Consider the following 24,426-nt stretch of genomic DNA (forward strand, 5'->3'; position numbering starts at 1 on the left):
GATGAAAAAACTAGGAAGTTTCTTATTCAATGTCATACAATTTGCCAATGACAGAGCTAAGATTTGAATCCAAGCAGTCTGATTTCAAATCCATGCTTTTACCTATCCTGCTAGGCACTTGATAGATTTAAATAAGATGTGGATTGAAGAAAAATAAGAAAGCAGATAGAAAGCACAGACTATTCTTTACAAGGTCATGGATCCCCCTTGCACCACTCCTCATTTATTAAAAAAGACATGTATATAAGCTGAAAGGAGCAGTAAAAATGTGAATTTAAAGGAACAAAGAATGAACAACAACGGAACAAGTTTTGGGGAAGGTAATGGAGCTTCCAGAAAGACAGTGATATAAATGTGGCAACAGAAATTTTTTGTGCAATACTCAATATACTGTATACTATTAAGCATAAGAGGAATCTCAAAGTATTTTTTTAACTTAATTACTAGTAATATTTTTGTCAGAAATTTATTTTAAAAAGATTGATTTCTCCTGGTAAAGCATATTATACTTTAAAAAGCCCTAGGCATTATTCATAATGCATCAATTATATATCAAATCTAGTATGCAAGTGAGGCAGTATTGTCTGGTATATACGAAACCTGGTAAGCGAAGCATTATGAATAAGCATTACATATACCTCAAAATATTTTAGGTACACCTCTTTTTAGAGCTTGCATACATGAAAAAGCATCAACAGTTAACATGTAGGAAATTTAAGTATGTATTTATTGAATGTATGAACAATGTTTTTACTTTGATAAAACAGATTTCTTATGTATAGATTTCTATGGTGAAAAAATATGTAGAAACATACATAAGCTATAACGATATAGTTTGTATTTCTGGTAATTCTCTGCTATTTTATGATCAGATGAATAAAATATAAGTCATAATGGATAGTTACATACACCACCAAATAAAATTAAAACTCAATTCAAATGTCACTTTGGTGAAGCCTCACTTATTTCCGAGTGGCTCTCTTTGCCTCCATAACATTTTGCTACTCATGCTATCATATCTTGTTTGTTTTTATGTCTATTTCATTCACTAGTTTATGAACTTCTAAAGGATGGCCACTCTCTTTTTATCATTGTCTAAAACAATTTTGGGTACATAGTAGAGATTCAGTGGATATTTGTTGGGTCAGCTAAATATATAAAACAAGAACATTAGTTGATTTAAGAGCAATCCTTTTCCCCTTTTCTCTGTCCAACTCTAGATGAACTCAGTTTTCTATTTTATGCACCATGAAAACAGTGCTGGAGAAAATCTTAAGTGAATAAATCTGTATCATTCTAAACTGATATTTCCCAATCTCCAATGAGATCTCAATATTGTTGAGCAATCTTCCCCTTTCAATTCTTAGCTGATGATCTGGTCTCATATTTTGGAGATAATGGAAGTCACTGCAGTATCTAGAAATGACATCCATAATCTTTCTTTTCTCCTACTTCAACATTCAGTGTCTTCTCTCGGTTAAAATGTTGCATTACAGGGCTTAGTTCTAGAACCTCTATTTCACAGACCTCCTCATTTAGATACATTCATTTCCATGATTTCAAATACCACCTATAATAACATATTTCTTTTTTTCCAGCCTAGGCTCTGATCTATATTCCATACAAGAATATTCACCTACCTCTGATCTAGCTACTAGATGGTTCATAGGCAACACAAAACAGACATGCCAAAAATCAATTCATATCTTCTCCCCACCCTGAATCTAGTCCTCCTACCATGTCTCCTTTCCCACTACCCTGATTTTGCTAAATGGTTATATCCATCATCATGATGTATAAGACAGAAACTAGAAACTTCACCTTTCATTAATTTGAGTTTTTTTTTTTTTAATGCCAAGTGTTATTCTAGGTAATGAAGCTATAGTAGTAACTAACACAAAATCCCTGTACCCATGGAGCTTTTGTATGTGTGTGTGTGTGTGTATGTGTGTTGGGAGTAGAGGGAGACAGAAAGAAAAAAGACAAATATAAGAAAAGCATGTCAGTAGGTGATGAGTGCTGAATGGAATGTGGAAAGGGCAGTTACCCGTTTTTCTTTCTTTCTTTCTTTTTTTGATAGGGTGAATGGAGAAGAATCTGACTGGTAATAAATATCTAACAAAAATAAGAAAGTAAAGCTATAAATAAATATTTAGAGAAATACCATCACAGGTATAGGAAATTGCAAGATCAGCGACCTTGAGGCAGGAATATTTTTGGCATGTAGAAGAAGCTAGTAAAGATAGAATGAAGTGAGCTTGGTGGAAAATAATAGAATATAAGACACATCAGGGGCCAGATCCTATAAGGCCTTCCACTATTTTAAGGCTTCCGCTTTTAGTGTTGTCAGCAATAACAACAGAAAAGGATCTCTCTGGCTGTTCTTTTAAGGGACAAACTACAGGAATTAAAGGTAAAAGCAAATAAAACAAAACAAAAATCCCCCAAACAACCCAGCTAAGATAACTGCAGTAATCTAGGTAAGATAATGATACCCTGAAATATTCAATACCCTTATAATGCATTAAAATCTAAATTCTCCTTGTATGCTCTGGCTTTGGCCTATATCTTCAAATTTAATTTGTCCTATTCTCCTTTTGTCATTTTATACGTTACTCAAACTGGCCCTTCCTAGAGCACTTTTTATATCATTTTTAATTCTCACCTGCCAAATTTACATATTCCTTGGTCATAGCTCAGATGAACCCCAGGGGTACTTAACTACTGAGCCATATCCCCAGCCCACCTTTTTTTTTTCAGTTGTAGTTGGACACAATACCTTTATATTGTTTATTTATTTATTTTTTATTTGGTGCTGAGGATTAAACCTAGCACCTCGCACGTGCTAGGTGAGCGCTCTACTGCTGAGCCACAACCCACCCCAGCCCTCCCCATCCCTTTTTACTTTTTATTTTGAGATAGGGCCTTGCTAAGTTGTTCAGGCTGGCTTTGAACTTGCAAGTCTCCTGTTTCAGTGTCCCAAGTTGCTGGCATTATAGGTGTGTGCCACTATGCCCAACTCAAATGTTACTTCTGCTGAGTAAGATGCCCAGTGTAAATTAGGTGTTTTCTGGGCTCTTGTCATTCACTCACAGCATTCCATTGTTTCCTCTTCTTGATGCCTAATGCAATTATGATTAATTTAATGCTTATCTCTCCTGCTAGACTGTAAACTCTGTGGAAATAGAAACTGCTTTGTTCATGATGTTGTAATTTGTGCTCAGAGTGAAAAAGACACTTAGTAGGGCCTCAAGAAATATTTGCTGAGTAAATGAACAACATCATAAGTGTATCTTAGTGGAAAAATTATTTAGCTTGATTACCTACAATATTCCAAATATAATATTCTCAATAATTTCTAGTTTTGAAAACCAACATATTCAAGAAGGAAAAATACCTACCAGTGATGTTCAGAAGAATGAAACAATTTCAAAAAGGAGTACTTGAACTATTTTGAACATTATTACCATTAAATAAATAAGTGTTTGTATAACTTCTTAAGGGAATCGATGAGCTGTAACCAAACAATAACGCTATTTTATGGGAGTATCATGAAATATAGAGACCATTCTCTTGGCATAAATATAAAAACTTTTTTTGGGGGTGGTTTTAAAAATTATTTGGTGGTCCTAGGTATTGAACCCAGGGTCTCATGTAAGTCAGGCAAACACTATTCTATTGGGTTTAATCCTCACCTCAAAAGCTTTTTTTTTTTTTTTTGTTGGTGGCAGAGGGTGGCCAGGGATTGAACTCAGGGGTCGTTAATCACTGAGCCACAACCCCAGCCCTATTTTGTATTTTATTTAGAGACAGGGTCTCACTGAGTTGCTTAGTGCCTCACCCTTGCTGACACTGGCTTTGAATTTGCAATCTTCCTACCTCAGCCTCCAGAGCCACTGGGATTATAGGTGTGTGCCACCATGCCCGGCCTCAAAAGCATTTTTAACAAGTGCTGGGGATATAACTTAGCAGTAGAGCACTTGCCTACCATGCACAAGGCTCTGGGTTCAATTCCTAGCACAACAAAAACAACTAAAAAACTTATTTTTAATGGTTGTATAACAATGTGAATATACTAAACTATACATTTAAAATGGTTCAAATGGTAAATTTTTTTTGTATATTTTACCACCATAAAATAAAATGTATTTAAAGCATTTCTTAACAGTTGATTAGCATAATTTGAAAAAAATACATTATCTCAGAATGTTCTGAATAACAACTCAATTTCAATTTATTAAGTTATCTTAGTAACTGGAAAGTCACTTGAACATTCCTTGCCTCAATTTCTTTATTAGTGAAACAGGCATGCTTAGGCCCTAAATCACAGACCTCTGAAAAGAGAAAGTTAAAAAACTAAAAATGATATGAAAAACAGCTTGTACTATGCAAAAAAGGATACTGCTATTATCAGAGACTACAACTTCAACACTGGGCTACATGTTTTAATAAGGGTATTATAGCTAGTAATTTAGATATTACCATTTACAATGGTTTCAGCAACCATTAACCCTTTCCTGTCCCAAATAGTTTTGTTTATAAATCACTGTAAAAAAAAGTGATTAATAATAATATTTTGCAATGTTTCTTAACTAACAGAATACTAAACTTAAAAAACCATTTACTATGAAGTGACAATGACACCTAGAAAGTTGATCATGTTAAAAAAAGCATAATCATAAAACTATTTCTACTTATAAACTAAAACAAAAAGATGATCTCAAGATCAACTGTCTTAAAAGAAACAAAATTCAGTAGAAAAGAGCCTTTAATAAGCACAGTTTTGACTGGCTACAATTTAAAAGTATACTTTAAAAGAAATAGGCAATGGACATCAAAACAAGCTCCAAGAGAGATCTGGCATAACTTTCATTCTTTCAAGAATATTTCAGTCCAATCTCCTAAATTTTCTAGTGACCATTCAATCATACCAATTTATAATTTAGAATATAAAACCGAAACACTTTAGAATCTTCCAATCAAAAAAGTGTTGAATGATATTAATATACATTTAGTAAATGAGGATGTATTATTTTAATTAAGAAAATGAGCTGTGTGATTTAAGTAACAGAAGTAAAACTGGAACCAGTTTTCCTTTCTTTTCTTGTGGTGGGGAGGTAAATACTGAGCTCTCACTATACATCACTGACTGACATTTCTTAGGTTTTTCCTTATGTTTTACTAAAATAATAATTATCACAATCAATACAAGATGTGTATTGTAAGATGTGATCACTATAATACTATCTAATAAGTATATACTCATCTCTTGATATTTATGGATATCAAAATTGCAGATGCTCAAGTCTCATAAAATGGTGCTGTATTTGCATATAACCTATGCACATTCTCTTATATATTCTAAATCATGTCTAGATTACTTATAATACTTAATATAACATAAATGCCATATAAATAGTTGTTATACTATATTTAGGGAATAGTGAAAGGAAAAAAAGTCTATATAAGTTAGGTATAGATGTGTTAAAATTTTTTTTTTCTATTTGCAGTTGATTGAATCCAGGGAAGGCCAGCTATATTATTATTTGGTTTGGCTTTTTTTTTTAGCCAGAGTAATATAAAACCATTTTGTATGTTAGAAGCGGATGCAATTATTTATAAATCCTTAAAACAACTTATTTCTCTGTGATCTACACTCATGTCATTTTCCTGTCATAGAATGAGGGACAGAAAAAATACTTAAAAGTCTGTATTAATTGAAAAATAAAAGCATTAGTCCTAGAGAGATCTACTTATTAAATGAGAAGGTGAAGAGCAGATGAATCCGATTTCCTTCCCCCATTTAAGAAAGGCACGTTTTCATGAGAAGAAATCCCTAATAACCAAGTTACGTAACTATAAAGGCATTCTTTTAGAGTTACCATTTCTCTCCCAGTTGTAAATATTAAATTCCTACAGAACTATACTATACAAATTCTTTCCTAAAATAATCTGCCTGAGAATACAGGTTCTCCTTCGTCACCCACTTCTTTCTTTCTAAATGGAAGGGATACTTCTTTGGTGTCCATGTTGAGAAAGCGAATGGCTCTAATGCAAGATTGTCCCTCCACTTTTTTTTTTCTGCTTTTTTAAAAATGGAAAGAAGACTTGATTTTTCATCTGATAGATGACTGAATAGATTTTTTAATATATCTGTGCGTGTGTATACACACAGAGACACTTTTTTTTTTTTGTTTTTGGTAGCACTGGGGAAAGAACTCAGGGATTGGTGCATGTAGGCAAGCGCTTTACCAGTATATTCTTAGCCTGATTAACATTTTTTAAAATGATAGTTTGCTATGCAAGATTTGGCACATAACTTGGAAGAAATTCAAACAATATCCTGGATTAGACTAAACACTTGGCCTGGAAAGAAACAGTTTGAAGTTGTAGTTAGCCACATTCTCAGTTTATCAAAAGAAATTATTCTCTAGAAGATCCTCAACTTAAAAAAAAAAAAACTGTCATATAACTCAGGGGGAAAAGTTTTTTTTTTTTTTGATGGAAACTATATATATGTATTTTAACATAAGGTTGCTAATTTGTCTAAGTAGACTTCTGAGAATTTGTGTTCCAATAAATGCAAAAAGAAGTTCTCAAGGTAAGAGTAGGATAGTGTTATATTTAATCATATTCAAGCTATGAAGTAGTATAACATAGAAATGACAGTTGTAGTAAGGACTTTTTAAGTTTTACTATGTAATAAAGACCTAGTGTTTTTTTTTTTTTTTAAAGAATGCTATTTCTGTGTAGTATTACTCATTTTCTTAAATTTAAGTGTTTCAAAGAACTTCAAATTTCTACTTAACATTCTCTAAACTTAATAAATTTTTTTCTAACTCAACAAATCACAGAAAAAAAGATAACTTTTAAAATGCTTGGAATCTCGATTCATTTTCTATTTTATGACAAGAATAATAAACAAGTCCTGATTAGTTTCACTTTTCTCAATGACTTCCTACAATCTATTTAAGGGGCCCTGTCAAGTAAAGAGTTTTAAAACAACCATCTTACGCTGTGCTGCTTTCCAGTGGAAAAGACCATATCATTCCCTTGCTTCAAATCCATCTGAAGAGCTGCTTCTTCCAGGAAGCCAATCATGAGCCTCCTAGGTAGGCCTTGACAATGAAAAAGACAAGGGTTGGAGTGCTCCTGAATCTACCGAACTAACGCTAATTCAAATTACCTCCAAAAATGCAAACTGTAAAACTGGACATTTTTTAGATGAAGTAATAGATTTGGGGCACTAGAAAACTATTTTTTAAATATATTATTTGTACCTGCAGGACATGGTGGTAACTACTCAAGAGGCTGAGTTCTGGGATAACCTGAACTGAAGAATTTTGAATTTTGGAGCACCCTGAAGACTGCATATAAATAAACAGTTATACTTTATTATATTCTTTGTCTATCAGTTTGCCTATGGAAACCTAAACTATCACAGCTCAGAAATGGAGCAGATGATAAATAACCATGAATGCAGCAACACTAAGTGGAAAAAAAAAGTACATCAAATTCCTTTTTCTCATTCACAAGGTCTAGTCAAAATGGAATAAGAGATTATTAAAAAAGGAAAACAAATGTTGGGGCCATGGAAGACAGAATATTTCAGGAGTCATTCTGGTTAACTCTTTTAATTAAAAAAAAAGACTAACACAAAAATAGTATCAACCTAATCACTATTCTATGAGTTTTATATTTAACAACTCACTTAAACACTTGCAAAACTCCTAAAATATGGATACTATTATTTTCTTATCATTTGAAGACAAAAATGAGTTGGGGAATAACTTGTCTAGGGCAACACAGTTAATAAGCAGGACATCCATGTTTTCAATCCCGGTATATAACTCCTTAGGACTGCTCTAACTTGTAATTTTTTTATGTGGTTTTTCTGTTCATTTTTTAAAGCTAGACTTTGGTTTTCAAACTGTCCCTCAGAGTCCTAGGATTCCATGAGAATGTTTCTGGGGCCGTTAAATTAAGGAAAATAAAGATACGCAGATGGGCTTCTGGGAACTCCACCCAACCAAAGCAATTTCACTACTACCACTGCTTAAATATTGGGGATACAATTAAACTTTAAGTTAAAGAAAGGTTTTGATGCTATAAAGCAAAAAGTTTAAAAGTCACAATGTCTAGATAATAACATTCATAGAGGTCAGGATACAAGTCCAAAAATATTTCACATATTTGATGTTAAATAAATGTTAATTTAATAAACTGAAACTACATGGCAATACGTTATCCACTAAAAAAGTTAATATTCATACCATTATTACATCAGAGAAATACTGAGTCCTGATATAATTAAATAATAACAATTATGTTACATGACATTTAGCTTAGTTTTCAGTCATGGGTGACTAAACGATTTCACTGTCTCAAAGCGACTAATGGACTAAGCATCACTCATTCTCAAACACATACAAAATTGGTATGCTATTCACACATACCATTTTTTGTAGATATATCAGACCAGCTGATGTACTAAAGTGACAACTCACACTTTTTAGGTTCACTGAATTATTTTAAGTGGTTATACTAAAATACACTATCAGTAGAAATGTTATTTTATACTATTTTTAGAAGCTCATGAATGTATTCAATTTTAAAGAAATTACAAGAAAACTTGGAAAAAGCATAATTGAGTAACGGTATTTGAAAACAATTATTGATAAAATCTATTTTATTAGTTATCTCTTAGTCTTCTCATCTATGGACCTATGAACATGGATGTTTGTGAAGCAGAGGAATATCATTATTTTGTATTTCCTTTTACAATGAATTTTCAGCTTGAGAGCTGATGTCTAAATCAATTTAAAACCATAGCATTTTAAAGAAAACAAAACTAAAGTCCTAGCTTTCCTAATTCTCAATTTGTATTAAAAGTCAAAAGCAGCAAAACAAAAGTCACTTTTTTCTTCTCTGACTTGTCCGCAGAATTTTATTTTAGAGAAAGTACAGTTTCCGAAAGATACAGACATGAAATAATATTCACTGCTTAAAATAATGAGTGCTTAAGTTTTCATAAAAAATCTTTATGATTACTATCATAAAAATTACAAACATCACTCTTGTGTCTATGTCTCAATTAAAATGGAAGATAGGATGGTGAAAAATATTGACAGGGTAAGTGGTAGATCTGCAAATTTATTGTAATAAAATAGCTTTGAACAGAAGCAAAAATGAATAAAATGAAGTTTCTTACACCTTAAACACAGCATATAAGAAAGCTATTCAAATGCTAAATCTAGCTCACTTGCTTGGTTAGATGATTTAATTTTAATACCCATTTTGAAAAACTGCAGTTAATCATATGGAAATTAACTAAACAGACTATGTTAAAGGCACAGGAAACTAGAGAGCATTATTGCCTTATAAGGAATTTAATTTGAAGGCTGGCCAGAGCCTCCCATGAATGATTAGCTTGAACACTCTGGTTCTCTTCTGATAGACTCAAATTTCTATTGTCTATGTTGTAAAAATATTTTCTTAATCTTAATGAAAAAGCACTGAGATCGATTTTCTATACCAGATTATCAAAACAAAACATCAAGCTAATATCAAGCCTCAGGAGTCAAAGTAATTTTGCTATTGTGAGAGTAAAGAGTTATATAAAAATTACATGACTTTGGGACCCTAAAAGAAGGTTTTCTGGTACTGGTGCAACCACATTTTGTATAAAGTACTTTCCAGAGATTATATGAAAGGATTTTTATGGCCAGGGAGGGTAGTCCAAACACAAACCAAATTATAATAAGCCTGTTCTGTCCCTTTCTCTGAAAGTTTAGTACTCAGTATTTTACTTTTGTTATCTAAAGAGCTATCAGGATAATAATAATTTTAGCGTGGTCTTCTCAGATGAGTTTCCCCCTTCTTCCAGAAAAAACAAACAAAAAAAACTTATTTTGTTTAGCTAGAACAGGAATACTAGAAAAATAATTTTAAATAAACTAATTCACATTAAGGAATGAACAGTATTACTCATTCAAAGAAGATTTAAAGAAGAGTTTATTAATCTATATTATATCCACTTAAACAGATATGCTATTTTGTGAGTGGCTCAATTCTATACAATGAAATCAGAAAATTACTAATTAGGTCTCCCCCTTCTCCCAAGTTTCTAAAAGGTTACTCCTGGCCTACAGTTACCCCAGTTAAATTTTAATTTTCCAAGAATGCTATAAAGACAATGGTTAATTTAGGAGACAACTGGATTAATGACAATGTACAAAATAATTCACTTAAAGATGTGTTATAATGTCATCAATTCTTGATCTACATGTTATCTACATATTTGAAGGTTGATTCCTATGCAGAGGAGTATTCAATATTAAAATGTGAGTAGAATAAAATATTCAGACTTAAAACTAAAAATTCAGAATTCACCAAAAAGATTTACAAGAAAAGGTTAAAATTCAAATATCAAGAATAGTCAGTTTACCATTATCCTAGGCTTTTTTAAACATAGAATTTTATCTGTAAAAGGGGAATGGAATAACTATCCCTAATTTTACAGTGACAGTGATATTAAAATACATCTTTTATTACTTTAGAATCAAAGTACAAATTTAACAAATTAAGTCAGAAGGGGGTATAGAATAGAAAGAAAAGGGAAGTGACATGAAAATGGGGTGGGGTGGGGATAAAGGCAGTAATTTCATACATCCCCAAATTAAAAGATATTGAAGGCAAAGTGATTTGTTAAAATATGTATAGAAAAGGTCCACAAAAATTTCCCATTTTTAAAATTTCCCATTAAGGTTAAGGGCAGGGACAGGAGGTGACAAAGGAAAAAAAAAGCATTAGACTTCTACTGAAGAGAGAGATCTCACTAGTTTACTTTTTTCCTTAGAGAGCCTAAGCTTTCTGTTAAGAACCACATTTTTGCATGAAGTACTATTTAATCTACTCTACAAAATGGTCATCAATCATATGCTACCTAATTGAGGAACAATAAAATAATATTCTACCACTAGTAGTATAATGAATGAGTCAATGTGTGTACATAAATTCCCCAAATACATCTAATACTCATGTTCTGATATAAAAAACCTATCTATTATTTTTATATCAATAAATTCCATGAGACATGTGTTTCACATTGTTTGACAAGACCTACCTGAATAGCTGAGTTCATGAAACATGTATTTCCCAAGTTACTTAGGCCACAAAGGCTCGGCTGTTCATTGTTTCTTCCAGGTTCTGAATAATCATAGTTCTTATAAGCAGTATATGATGGGAGACAATAATTTGCGTTTTTCACACTGGAAGAAAGAAAAAAATTTAAAATGCAGCCAATTACATTACAATATAGTTGTAATGAACAGAATACTTCATTTTATTTTTGAGATGGTTAGTCATTACATTTCTTTTAAGAAACACAATTCAGGTACTTTTAAAGACATGATTCTCAAATCAATTAACCCCTCTAAATTAATGTACTCTTTATCCAATCAACAAAATTACTGCAATCAAATACCACACCAACCAATATTAAACCACTATTATATCTTTCTACCATTGATTAACAGGAGCAGCATCACAGCTTGCTCCATTCTTCATTGCTCCATCAAATTTAAAACATTCAGATTTTAAACACCACCCGCAGCAATAAATCATCTCATTTATGTTCCTTTTGCATCCTTTTGCATCCAGTAGAGTGAGAACGGTAGAAATAGGAAGAGTTGTGTTTTAGTTACACGTGAGAGCAGAGATTTCCAAGGCCACTGTGACATCACTGTTCTGATGCACTGAAGATTCTATTTATAAATTCTATGCTAGACCAGCAAAATCTAGTATTCAAATGCAGAAAAAAGTCTAGGTGATCAGGAATGCAAAAAGTGATTCTAAGCAAGTACATTCCTATATTATTTACCTTGCGTTTTTCTTAGCTTGGTAGACTAATACAGGTTATCTAACTAGATAAATATTAACTCAGGATAATTTGTACTCTCAGTGTAATAAATGTTAATCTTAAAAAAGCTATTATCTAAAATTTAGAAAAATCAGGATAATTTTTGAAAGAATTAAGAAGTCCATAAATAAGTTAAATGGTTCCTTTTTTTCTACATGTAATTAAAAAAAAATTTGTGGAAAAGAATGAATTCTCCCTTAATTTTTAATAGCCTACCTATTTATAAAATATTTATGATGGATAGTTTGGACATAATTCAGAAAAGCATACTTTCAATCATTCCTTTTTACTCATTAGAACAAACCTGAATGAGAATCAAGGTCATGTGCTAAAAGCAAATAATGATGTAAATAAAATACAGTTTACAAATAAATGTGATGAATCAGTAACTCCACTTATCTCCAATGGCTATAATTTATTCCTGGTATTATTTTAAAACAATATAATTTTTTATAATTTAAAATAATTCATTTTATTATTTTATACACTATACTATCCCTAGATTATTATAATTTAAGTGAACTATACTATTGCATATTTAACAAAGGCTTTAGTAAATGTAAACATACCCCTCCAAACTGAACTAGTAAAACACAATATAAAACCAAATCAATCCCAAATCACACACATTAATATTATGCATTTTTTCAGAAAAAGCTCCCTTCTCTAAACAAAAAGACAGACCCAACGCTCAAAACAATCCACCTTACAAAAGAGCAGTGCCCAAAGAAATGCAACCTTGATCAATTCAAATTCAGATTAGTAGAAATTTGTTTTAAACTTAAAAAAATCAAGTCTTTTGTATACTTAAAAAGTCTAAGAACTGCATTTTCTGTACATTGTACACATCATAGAGAAGAAAAAAATAGTATGTATCTATATGGGTCTGATGGTAAAATTATAGTAAGATGTAAGTAGCCAGAGCACATAGGGAAGAATGCCCTAACACAGGCTCATGCCTACCCGCCTTCCCATGTAAACATTAAAAACACATTTACATGCTCATTCCAAAAGTATATATTCAGATTTCTGACTCTTTAAAGGGTATCTATGCCTTTGTTTTAAATGACAGGGTAAGTATAAAACTTGCCCAAAGACTGCAATAGTTTAGATACTCAATGATAATAATGAAAATCAATCAATTTAAAATACTTAAATATTATTGATTCATCACTTGTATTTCATATGTTACGTGCACTTTAAATTATATATTAAAGTTCATCATGGAAAATACCAAAACTAGCAGTTGTCTACAATACTTCAAAAAAATACATGGAACCTAGGTCCTAAAGAAAGCCTCAATGGAAGTCTTTTATGACCACATCTGCTAATTATTTCATTAAAAAAAATCTAGTTATCATCTTTTAAGCTTATGCTACTTTGCAAAAATAAATTTACAGAAGTATATGGGAATTTTAATACAATGCTAGATTAATTCTATATTATAAATCTATCCTCTTTAATGAAGATAAATTAAAAATGCAACAGATTTTTATAAAATCAAAACTTATCTTTGTATAAAAATTTCAATCAGTACTGACTCTTGACATCATATATATTTTAATATTAATAACCATAATTATGCTCACTTTGTAGTTAATGAAACAATTGTCTCAGTTAAGAAACTTGTCAAGAGTCATATGGCTAACTCTTCTGTCTCCAAATCCACAGTTCCTGTTTATGCATTAATGTTATACAGGGAATCATTTCCATTTCAAATGAGAGATTTAAATAAATTTAGAAAAACAGAAATGTGTTCTCATGTGGAATGCCATAGTCCAGAAAACAAATACATTAAAACATTTTTAAGAAAGTGTTAGTAATATATCAACTCAAATATAGCAGGAGAGAACTATGCAGGTGATAAACCTATAACCAGAGAAACAATTTGACAGACATTAAAAAATGCACATAAATTATAATTGAGACAACTATGGACCTACAGATAAAATTACATACAGTAAACAAACTGTACTTCACCAATGGACTCTTCACAGTATTAGTTTTAATAAAAACTTTTTTAACTTTAAATAATTCTAAGCATATGGTATTATCTTTATAATATTCTTATTTCTGGAAATGAAAGTTTTATATCTTAATAATGTATAAGTATAGGATAGTTCAAGTCTTGAACTTGTAAATATATTTCATATAAGCTTATGTACTATAACTACTGATTTTACTATATAATTTATACTTACAGAATATTTCCACATACATGAATTTTCAAGAATGCACTTAATTTAAAAAGGCCATTCATTATCTATTAACATACTTTCAGAGAAACTATGCTATATCCATTTGAAGCTTTAAACTTCCACACGTAGAATGGAAATATAAGAAATAGACTTTCACATAAAATAACTTTTTGTTCGGAGTTTTAAAGGTAAAAACAACAAAAACTCCCTTCCATTCTATGAATGCTTAAGTTCTATGCCTAAGAAAGGTAATACATAAATAAAATTTACTTTTAAATTAAAAAATAACCACAGCATGTGGATTCTCAGTAGGTTTTCACTATTAAAATTTCCTAATACAAAAGATTGTTTTACTGTCTTGAATTTAGTTAGCTAAAAATAAAATCTAGTCATAGGAATAAAATCATTAAACCTGGTTTAAAATTCCTGTAGTCAGAGGTTTTGACATAAGATTGTACTACCATTTTTATTATGTTGGGGAGGAAATGGATAAAAACAGAAACACACAGATTCCAATCAAAACAGTCTATATTCAATACAGTATACAAACAATGTTAAAAATCTCTCCAAAGAATGACCATAAGTACATGTTATATCTGTAAATAAATTCTTTTACAACAAATGTGGGAGTGATTTACAATTGGTAGGAACACAAGTAAGACTTTATCTCATACAGGAAAGCTTTTGATGAATTAAAAGATATTACATAAAATACAAACAATTACAGGATAATACTGTTTCATCCTTTTTGCCTGTGGATATATAATTTTAAATAGAAAAAAAGTGTTATACTTTAACTTTGGATATTCATGGTGTTTTCAGTATTGTAGTGTAATGCTAATACACAAAATACATGTATCTTTATGAATTACTGATATAAAGATGTAAATACTATTTTCTAGAAAAGCTGTACTAATATTGCAACCATGAAAGAGAATCTTATAAGAATGAATATGACTGTGTTTAAGTTTCTCAATGTGACTGAGGCAGGAGAAAGTAAACAAAGTTTTTTTTATGGTTTTAATTTACAAAACTCTAATTGGTGATAAATATGACGTTTAAAATGTTTATCTTACGTTTAATTCCTTTATTTTATTACACATTTATATCATTTGTCCATTTCTCTTATTTTCTAGAGCTTGATATTTATTCTTTTAAAAAATTCACTTTTAGTAAGTATTTTTTTTCCATTTACTTCCCCCTTTTTATATGCCTGGTAATTATCTAATCTGACCCATTCTCCATTAGTCTAGAATGCTTTCTGATCACATTAACTTCTTTTATATAAGAAGGTATGCTTCTGGATTGTCTGAATCCATCAATCTGTATGTGTATTTTTGGTCAGTACTAAATTTTTATATCATTATAACATGTTGTTGTGATATGTAAAATTAATCCTTTGTCATTTTTTCTTTCTAAAATTATTTTAATTATTGTCATCTATTTATAATCCAGATACCAAGTCCCCCACTAAAGATATTAATCTTAAGGGAAAATTAAATTTATGAATTTAATTACTGGTGTTATTTCAAAGATTATTTCACAAGTTAGTCTTTTTGAATTTATTGATAAGAATTATCAGATGCCATTTATGACCTAGACAAATAGTCAAAATATTTATCTAAACTGTTAACCTAATATGTAAACCACAACGCACACACACAGATCCATGAAATAAAAGGAAAATATTCATCTCTGGATCAAAGTTCTTTTAGTAAATTGATTGGGCTAACTACAAATGATGAGGTTTTCTTTTTACTTTTTCTAATAAAATAGATATGACAATTTTCAAGGTAATACACCCATAGTCAGGTATTATATTTAAAGCTCAGATGACTTTCAACCTTTTTTTATTATAGCAATATAGCACATACTTTCACATAACTTCTCTAAATTTCAAATTTCCACATTGTACCAATTTGGGGGGGGGAGGGAATTGTTTTTCTAAACCTCTTTTTAAGAAAATGTAATTGTCTTTTTCATAAACATAAAAATTTGTGTGTGCTTTCCAGCTGAGAAGCACTGATAAACACTTTAAAAATATTATTTTAGGTGATTATACATCTAGTTCCAAAATGACACCTGAAGTTTATATCTGTCCTACAAAAAATGAGTTATAACAAATTTCTATATATTTCAATAATATTTAGAATATAAAATTTCAAAAATGTTTCATTTCTTTCTTTCAGTTAACTATTATAGTATTCATATTAAATCAAGAAATAGTTTATAAATGTGCTTTCTTTCTTAGGAAATTACTCATGGAAGAACTGACCAGTAATTTAAAAGAAAACCAGTTTAATGCATTAAGCTTTTATCCTAAATTTTAGATACAAGAGATTTTTTTTGCAACCAAAATAGGGCGATCAATTAAACAAAGAGTTTTTAAGATTCAGTGCTTACTTTCTGTTGTTGATGTTGTTATAATTATTTGATAGAGATGAAGGAGAGATCTTTGGTAAAGTTGAAAAATTGGATGCACCTGGGGACCTTTAAAAATATGAAAATGTTAAATTAGATAAAAAATGAAGAATTTTGAAAATAATTATGAAATAAAGAAAAGAACTAACAGATGACAATGTTTGTAGTAAATGAATGCTGGAAAACAGATTTATGAGCAAAATTACTATATATCCTTTGGTTTTTAACTTGTACTGTATTTGTCCTTTTCATATATAATAAAAAGGGAGCTATTTTCAAATTAAATATACACCTTGTTATTATTCCTATAAATTTACTAACTGTACATACCCATTTCAGAGTTAAGGTAACAACTATTAACATTTTATAATCACTTTCCATAAATTAATGGAATGAAAATTTTCTATTTTTGTTTCTCAGTAGGTACCACTGGCATTCTAGTTATATATACACTGACAGAGAACAGAGAATATTATCAATTCTTAAAAATTTTAAGGCAAAAAAAAAAAAAAAAAAATTTTAAGGCAAGGCGGACCTAAGAGCACAGAGAGTTTCAATCAAACCTAAGTAGTAAAATTTGCCCCAAATCACCTCTGGCTTTTAACTAATAAGTATACTTTAAAGGCATAATTTATAACCAACAAACCTACTATATAGAAATGATTAAATTACTTAAAGGTCTCTGAAAGATTCAATTTCCTTTGAAATTTTGTACACAATTTCAATTCACCAGGCAATATCTAGTCCAGGGGCTCTAAAACGTTAGGTTTCAAGCCAGTTAACTAATTCATTGCTAATTATAAATTAGTGAGGCCCAAACAGATAAGTTTCTAAAAATTATTTTGTTTCCTCTATTAAGTTACTAAGGAACTATGAAATGGTCAATGGGTAGGAAAGTTTAATCTACAAAATCTACTTTCAGATAATTTGGATTCAGAAAAAAAAATACATGTGCATGTGTATAAATGTACTACACATAATAAATGGTATGTAAGAAAAATTCAACTTTTGAAGTTTTATATATTATATAATCTATCAAAAATTTCTTTCATTTTCTCACATGCATAATACCCTGGATTCAATCACCAGCACCACCAAAACAAAACAAAACAAAAAAAACCTTCTTTTGTGAAGGCTGTGTATTAAAGGATTACTTAAGTAAAACTTCTCTTTAGGCAACTTTCTGACAGAAATATCTTTAATAAAATGTCATTTTACTATATTAAGTTAAAACAAAAAATACAATCAACCAAGCTTTAATAGAAAATAATGTAGAAAACACACTTAAAAGTAATTTTAGAATACTATTATTTTCAATAACAGAAATATCTTGGCATTTTTGCTGCTATATTCAGAGTTCTTTTTAACTATGAAAAAAACCTACTACGATTAGAGTTATGGATTAAGGATGTCAATTTTTCAAAATATGATTCATTACAATTTTTCAGGAACACATATATAAATGGAAATGTTTGTTCCCTTCTATCAATCAGTAAGAAATATGGAAATAAAAAATATATTACTACTTCTAATAAAAATGGCTGAGGAGGGCTGGGATTGTGGCTCAACGGTAGAGCACTTGAGTAGCACATGTGAACACTGGGTTTGATTTTAAGCACCACATATAAGTAAATGAATAAAATAAAGGTCCATCAATATATTAAAATTTTTTTTAAAAATGGCTGAGGAGCATATAGATGTGTATTTATTTACTTTTTTTTTCCTTTTTCTGTCCATCTGTGCTTTTTTTTTTAAACTCTTCATTACTAACTTTACCTATGGATTATATTAGAAGAAAAAGAATTAAGTTGTATTTTGATAACAGTTTCTGTGGAATTCATTCAAACTAGGAATACAAAAGAGACAGACAGTTCAAGGAAAATTGACACTAAGTAAAATACCTACAAAACAATATAAATGTGATAACAAATTTTAATACAACATTCTGTAGGTATAACATGATGTTCAGTGAAAGGAACAGATGAGAACTAGAAATATTCCAGGTAGAAAGAAAAGCATTTGCAAATGTGAGATCATAGAAAATATGATGTGTTTAGGAAATTATCAGTAAATCCAGCAAAACAATATATAGTGATTGGAACAGAAGTTAGTAAAGTAGGTATGATAATAAAGGGCCACTATGTTCTGTTAAGGAAAATGGATTTGATCCAATTGTGCTGGGACTTGTTGAAAAACTTTAATAGGTGATCAACAAAATCATATTTACATTCTAGAAAAGATAACTCAGGAATAAAAATAGAATGAAGGCTGGAAGGTCAGTAGGAGACTATAAAGATAACAAAGGGGAAAATTTAAAAGGGCTGAAGTTAAGAAAATGGTGTGGGCAACTGCAACATATCTTTGATGTTTTGGAAGCATTTTCAAAGTATAGTACCTGGACCCTAGGGTTCTTTAAGACCCTTTCATGGTATTTGTGTTAAAATTATTTTCATTATAATACCAATATGTTATTTAAATATTACTTGACAGTTTTTACTGGGTGGGTATTTGTGCTGATAATGCAAAAACAATGGTGGATAAAACTGATGGCACATTAACATCAATCAAAGCAGTAACAGTGATGCTATATTCTTCACTTTTCCACAGTAGAAAACAAAATTTCATTGATGAAAATCATGTTGAAAAATAAAAATTATTGATTTTTATTAAATCTAGACTCTTAATTTTGCTACTTTTTAATATTATATGACAAATTGGGAAGTTTGCAGGAAGCAGCACATCTGCTACATATGGAAGTGCCATGGCTTTCATGAGGAAAAATTTGTGTAATTGTTTGAACTGCAAGTGAAACCAGTCACTGTTTTTATAGCACCACTCTTCACTCCTACACAGGAGAACAACTGGAGGTTGAGGCAGGGACTGCATGTTTCAGGTCAGCCTGGGAAACTTAGCGAGGGAGGGAGGGAGGGAGGGAGGGAGGAAAGAAAAAGGGGCAGAGGTGGGAATGTGCAAGGCCCTATGTTCAATCCTCAGTATTGTAAGAACACAACCAAAATCCAAACAACACCACAACACAACTTCCGGTGGCTACTAAGACTTGGTTATCCAGTACACATTTTCTCAAAAATGAATTAAGGGAACCTACTATTTCAAGGAAAATAACTAAAAGTATCGCCAATGATAAAAAATCTGAGTTTTCAATCAAAAAACAGAATTTTTGAAAAAAGTTCTGCTACCATGTGGTTGTTGGATCCCAGACATTTCTCATAAAATTTTTAAAAATGTGAATTACAGCTAGGTGTGGAGGCATATACTTGTATTTCCAGCAGCTTAGGAGGTTGAGGCAGGAGGATCACAAGTTCAAGATCAGCCCCCAGCAACTTAGTGAGGCCTTTAGCAACTTTGTGAGACACTGTCTCAAAAATCAAAGAAAAAAAAAGGGCTGGGATGTGGCTCAGTGTTAAGGGCCCCTGGATTCAATCCATGGTATCCCTCCCCCCCAAGAAAGTGATTTATAAAAAATTATATAATGGAGTGTATCAACATAAGAAAGATTTGCCTAATTCAGTGAATCAATATTCTTCAAATAACCAAAATGCATAAAATTACAAATGATTGGTCTTAATGGAAAAGTACAAAAGATTCATTGTACAGTGTGGTTTCTGATCCACACTGTAATTAACCTTTAATACTTAAACCACCTCTGGTCAAGTTTTTATAAGGTATCAAATGTCAGAAAATACTATTCCCATTTTCAACTACGTAGCTATATGAAGATAAATTTCCTTCATGTACTTCATACAAATAGTGTGCCACAATAAATTAAATGCAGAAGCACATGAGAATTTAGTTGTTTTCTATTCATGTAGATAGTAAAGAAATTTGCAAAAATGTAAAATAATGCTATTTTTCTTAGTTTTTTTTTTAAAGAAAAGTTATCCTTCGTAAGCTACATCAAAAGATAATGGCTCAGCGCTGTTATTTATAAATATCTTAAAATTTAATTTTAATTCCTATTATGATAAACACTTGATTAAAAACCCACCTGAACAGAAGTTTTTTTTTTTAATTCATTAATAATTTTTAAGCATGTAAAGGGGAACTGAGACAAAACACTTAAAAATTTCAGATTTAGGAGATAGAAACTGCAAGACTTGCTAACTTGAAAGGAGTGAGGTGGAAAGAGGAACTCAAGATGGTTCTGAGATAGTAGTTAAACAAGGAATGCAGGAAATAAATACTGTTGAGGTTGAGCGGATAGGAAGTAGAGTAAATAGATTTTGTTCAATCTGTTGTGATAAGTTCTTTTTTTAAATTTATATATGACATCGGAACGCATTACAATTCTTATTACACATATAGAGCATGATTTTTCACAGTATATTCACACCAAATCGTGTCTTCATACCTGTACTTTGGATAATAATGATCCTCACATTCCACCATCATTAATAACCCCATGCCACCCTCCCTTCCCCTCCAACCCCTCTGCTCTATCTACAGTTCATCTATTCCTCCCATGCTCCCTCTCCCTATCCCACTATGAATCAGCCTCCTTATATCAAAGAAAATATTCGGCATTTAGTTTTTTGGGATTGGCTAACTTCACTTAGCATTATCTTCTCTAACTCCATCCATTTACTTGCAAATGCCATGATTTTATTCTCTTCTATTGCTGAGTAATATTCCATTGTGTATATATGCCACATTTTTTTTAATCCATTCATCTATTGAAGGGCATCTAGGTTGGTTCCACAGTTTAGCTATTGTGAATTGTGCTGTGTTCTTGTAGTATGCTTTTTTAAGTCCTTTGGGTATAGACTGAGGAGAGGGATAGCTGGGTCAAATGGTGGTTCCATTCCCAATTTTCTAAGAAATCTCCAAGTTCTATGTGACATTTAGAGAAAATTGAGAATTCAAAAGAGTTACAGGCAAGAATACAGGATGGCATATTTGTGTTAGTTTTGAGTTGTGGGAGAGGATTAACATAGAACTTATAACCTTTGAGTACCTACTATGGTATGAAAAGATCTTCAGACAAATTTTGTATATTATGAATGCATTTAAGGTCTGAGCACAGCTGCTCTTTATAGTCAGTGAACTTGTTTAATGGACCATGACAGGGAGAGACTTTCACATGTAATGCAAGAGGCTATACACCATCTGCAAAATCAAATGTGGTGACACTGAAGAGGAAGAGAGGATTGGTCAGAGAGGTGAGAATAGTTCTTGAAAAACATTTGTAGTGTGGATTAAAATTCAGGGAACTCTGGGAGTCAGCAATCAAAAAGAAGTATTAAAGTCAAACTGGATAAAAACAACAAATAAGACCTTGTTAAATTATGCATGGGTGGCAATGAACATTAAGTAAAGCCTTTTGCAAAAAGTTGGATACTAAAAAGGCGGTATTTGGAGCAAGTTAATGTTTTTATATTTCAATGTGGGAGAGATTTGTTTATGTTCATAGGTCAAAAGGGATGATGACATTAGAAAAGAAACAAAACAGTATGGTAGGCATTTTATACATGTAGGAGAGGGGGAATTAATGAAAGAAAAGGCAAAGTCTAGGATGAAATGATATAAAAATTATAGTTGTCCTTAAATAGCAAGTAGATCAGAGAGATAAAAATATATGTTGTCCACAGGTGAAGTTGAAGGAAGACAATTTAAAAATGCTTTTATTGATATTACTGACAAATGAGTACATATCAGTTAAGTAGTCCAATCTAGTTAAAATTTGTGGAATTAATGTCAGGTTGTTTAAGGGTTGACTCATAAGTCTACAGATAATAATCAGAACCCTTTTTTCTTTCCACGATGTAATTTAGAAATTATATTTTTCATTTTCTAGTGGCTTTCTAGAGGGGAGAAAAGAAATGTTTGAAATATGATATACTGACTGGATACCAAGCCACTTACCTAGCGTTAAGCTAATCTTGGCCAGTTTGGTCTAGCTGTAATATAAGGCAGGGATTAATCTCTTAAATAGGACAAAAAAAGGCAAGACATTAATTTAGCTTAAGTGGTTCAGAGAAAATTAAACCTTACCCCTGACAACTGAATGTTTATAGTATCTGAATTCCTCTATGTCCAATATGTTTCAACTAAAAGCATGTAATTCAAGGTTAAATTGAGCTTCTTGCTTCAACAGAAACAAAGTTTTTCTTGGTAAGTGACCTGAATATTTATCATACATGGAAACTGAATGCCATGATATTGAACAATCAAAATGTAGAAGTCTGAATGCTAACATAGCAAAATAGTTATTAAAAAGATTTTTATATTTATTTCAAACCTAACATTGTAAAACAACCCAACTTTATAAAATCTAATCATGCTAGACAAAGCAAAAATTATCAACAAAAGCAAGACCAACTTTAAACTGTTTCTAACAACAATCATAAGCCAAGTTCTTAAAGAAAAAAATTAAAATCTCTTGAAAAACATCATCTTCTAAGTGAGATACAGATAGTTCAGTTCAAGAAGCGTTTTCTGTATGCCTCCTGCATGACAGGCAGGGGATTAGGTACTTAACGATACGCAAGAATTTGCAATACATTGCTTTTCATAGTTTTATTTTTGTTTCTTATTTTGATTGCTTAATTTTACAGAAAGTATTTGTAATATACAACTTTCCACTTTAAAAGATGAAGCTGCAGTCATTTCTTCAGTCATTATTATGCTCAGCATCAAATTCACAATATACTTTATTTTAAACTTTTATTACAGAAATTCTGAAACATACACAAACTCTCATTTACCCAATATCAGCAATTCTTCTTCAACAATGACCATTTGCCATTCTTGTTTTAACTATAATTCCCTAAGCATCCCTTTCCTCCCTTCTCCCCTCTTTTTGTGGACTAATGTAAGTTCCAAAGACTTATAATTTCACCCATAAATACTAGCATGCATCCCTAACAGGGATCTTTTTGTTTTAATCACCACATACCATTATCAGTCCCAACCTAATATAGTTTTGTGTTCATTTTTCCAACTATCTAAAATGCATTATTTTTTCTTTCAGTTGGTTAGTTTGACTTGAGATCCAAAAAAGTTCATACCTATGTATATCAATTTTAATTAAAAAAAAAGGCCCTTAATACTTCTACCAGCTAACTTATCTTCTCTGATTTCATCTTATAATGTAAATACAATTATTTTCCATTTGTCCTCATTTCTGACCTATTTAAACAGGTAACCTTGACTTTTATGTGTTACTGTAAATTTTATAAACTGCTCAAATCTTTTTTGGAACTAACTAGAAGAGAAAGAAAGTATCCAATACAGGATAGATATCCAGTTTGAAAATCTAAAATTTGAAAAGTTGTAAAATCTGAAACTTTTTGAGCACTTGACACTCAAAAAATTCTCAAATTTTAGTTTCTCAGATTTCTGGATTAGAAATGTTCAACTGGTGAAGTCTATTCAAATATTCAGAAATCTGAAACACTTCTGGTCCCACACTCTACCAATTGAGCTCTTTCTCCAGTCCCCCAAGCATTTCAGATATGTTTAACCTGTAAGTATTCCTGGGTATCTATGAACATTGTCAAGCATTTACTGAGAAGTCTACACTTAAAATTATATTCATTTACACATGTATTTCACTGTCTAAATTTTCTAACTTCCACTAAACCTAGATACTGCTTTTAAGTATTGATGCTAACATCGGCTAATCATAACTGTGACCATGTGGTTTGTTTGATAAAAACAGATCTAGTACTAGGTTATACATTATTTTTTCACAACAGAAAGTGGAATAGTACTTCGGTAGAAGTTTTGGATGTAGAAATGATCTGTTTAATCCATATATATTTTAACAATGCAAAATTTATATAAACATTTAAAATCTTAAATTTATTGGTAAATAGCAGTATATAGAAATTTTACTTTAATATTATCATGACACCTTTGCCTTTAAGC

General features: G+C 30.9%; 1 protein-coding gene across 10 annotated transcripts in view; it reads right to left on the reverse strand.

Annotated features, from left to right (window-relative positions):
* Usp15 (ubiquitin specific peptidase 15) overlaps window positions 1–24,426 on the reverse strand; it is a 116,233-nt gene that overhangs the window by 30,669 nt on the left and 61,138 nt on the right. For 6 of the 10 annotated variants that reach the window (XR_007348738.1, XM_015483067.2, XM_048805953.1 and 3 more), the window contains 2 exons: window positions 16,522–16,608; window positions 11,126–11,270 (listed from right to left, as the gene is read on the reverse strand). Coding sequence is in view for 9 of the 10 variants with exons in the window: in XM_015483067.2 (XP_015338553.1) it covers window positions 11,126–11,270; window positions 16,522–16,608 (232 nt within the window). In the remaining variant the exon portion in view is untranslated. Of the gene's footprint in view, window positions 1–7,014; window positions 7,119–11,125; window positions 11,271–16,521; window positions 16,609–24,426 lie in introns of those variants that run through there. The other 4 variants (XM_048805966.1, XM_048805979.1, XM_048805970.1 and 1 more) reach the window with 3 other exon arrangements.

This window comes from Marmota marmota, unplaced genomic scaffold (assembly GCF_001458135.2).
Source record: "Marmota marmota marmota unplaced genomic scaffold, marMar, whole genome shotgun sequence".
Taxonomy (NCBI): domain Eukaryota; kingdom Metazoa; phylum Chordata; class Mammalia; order Rodentia; family Sciuridae; genus Marmota; species Marmota marmota.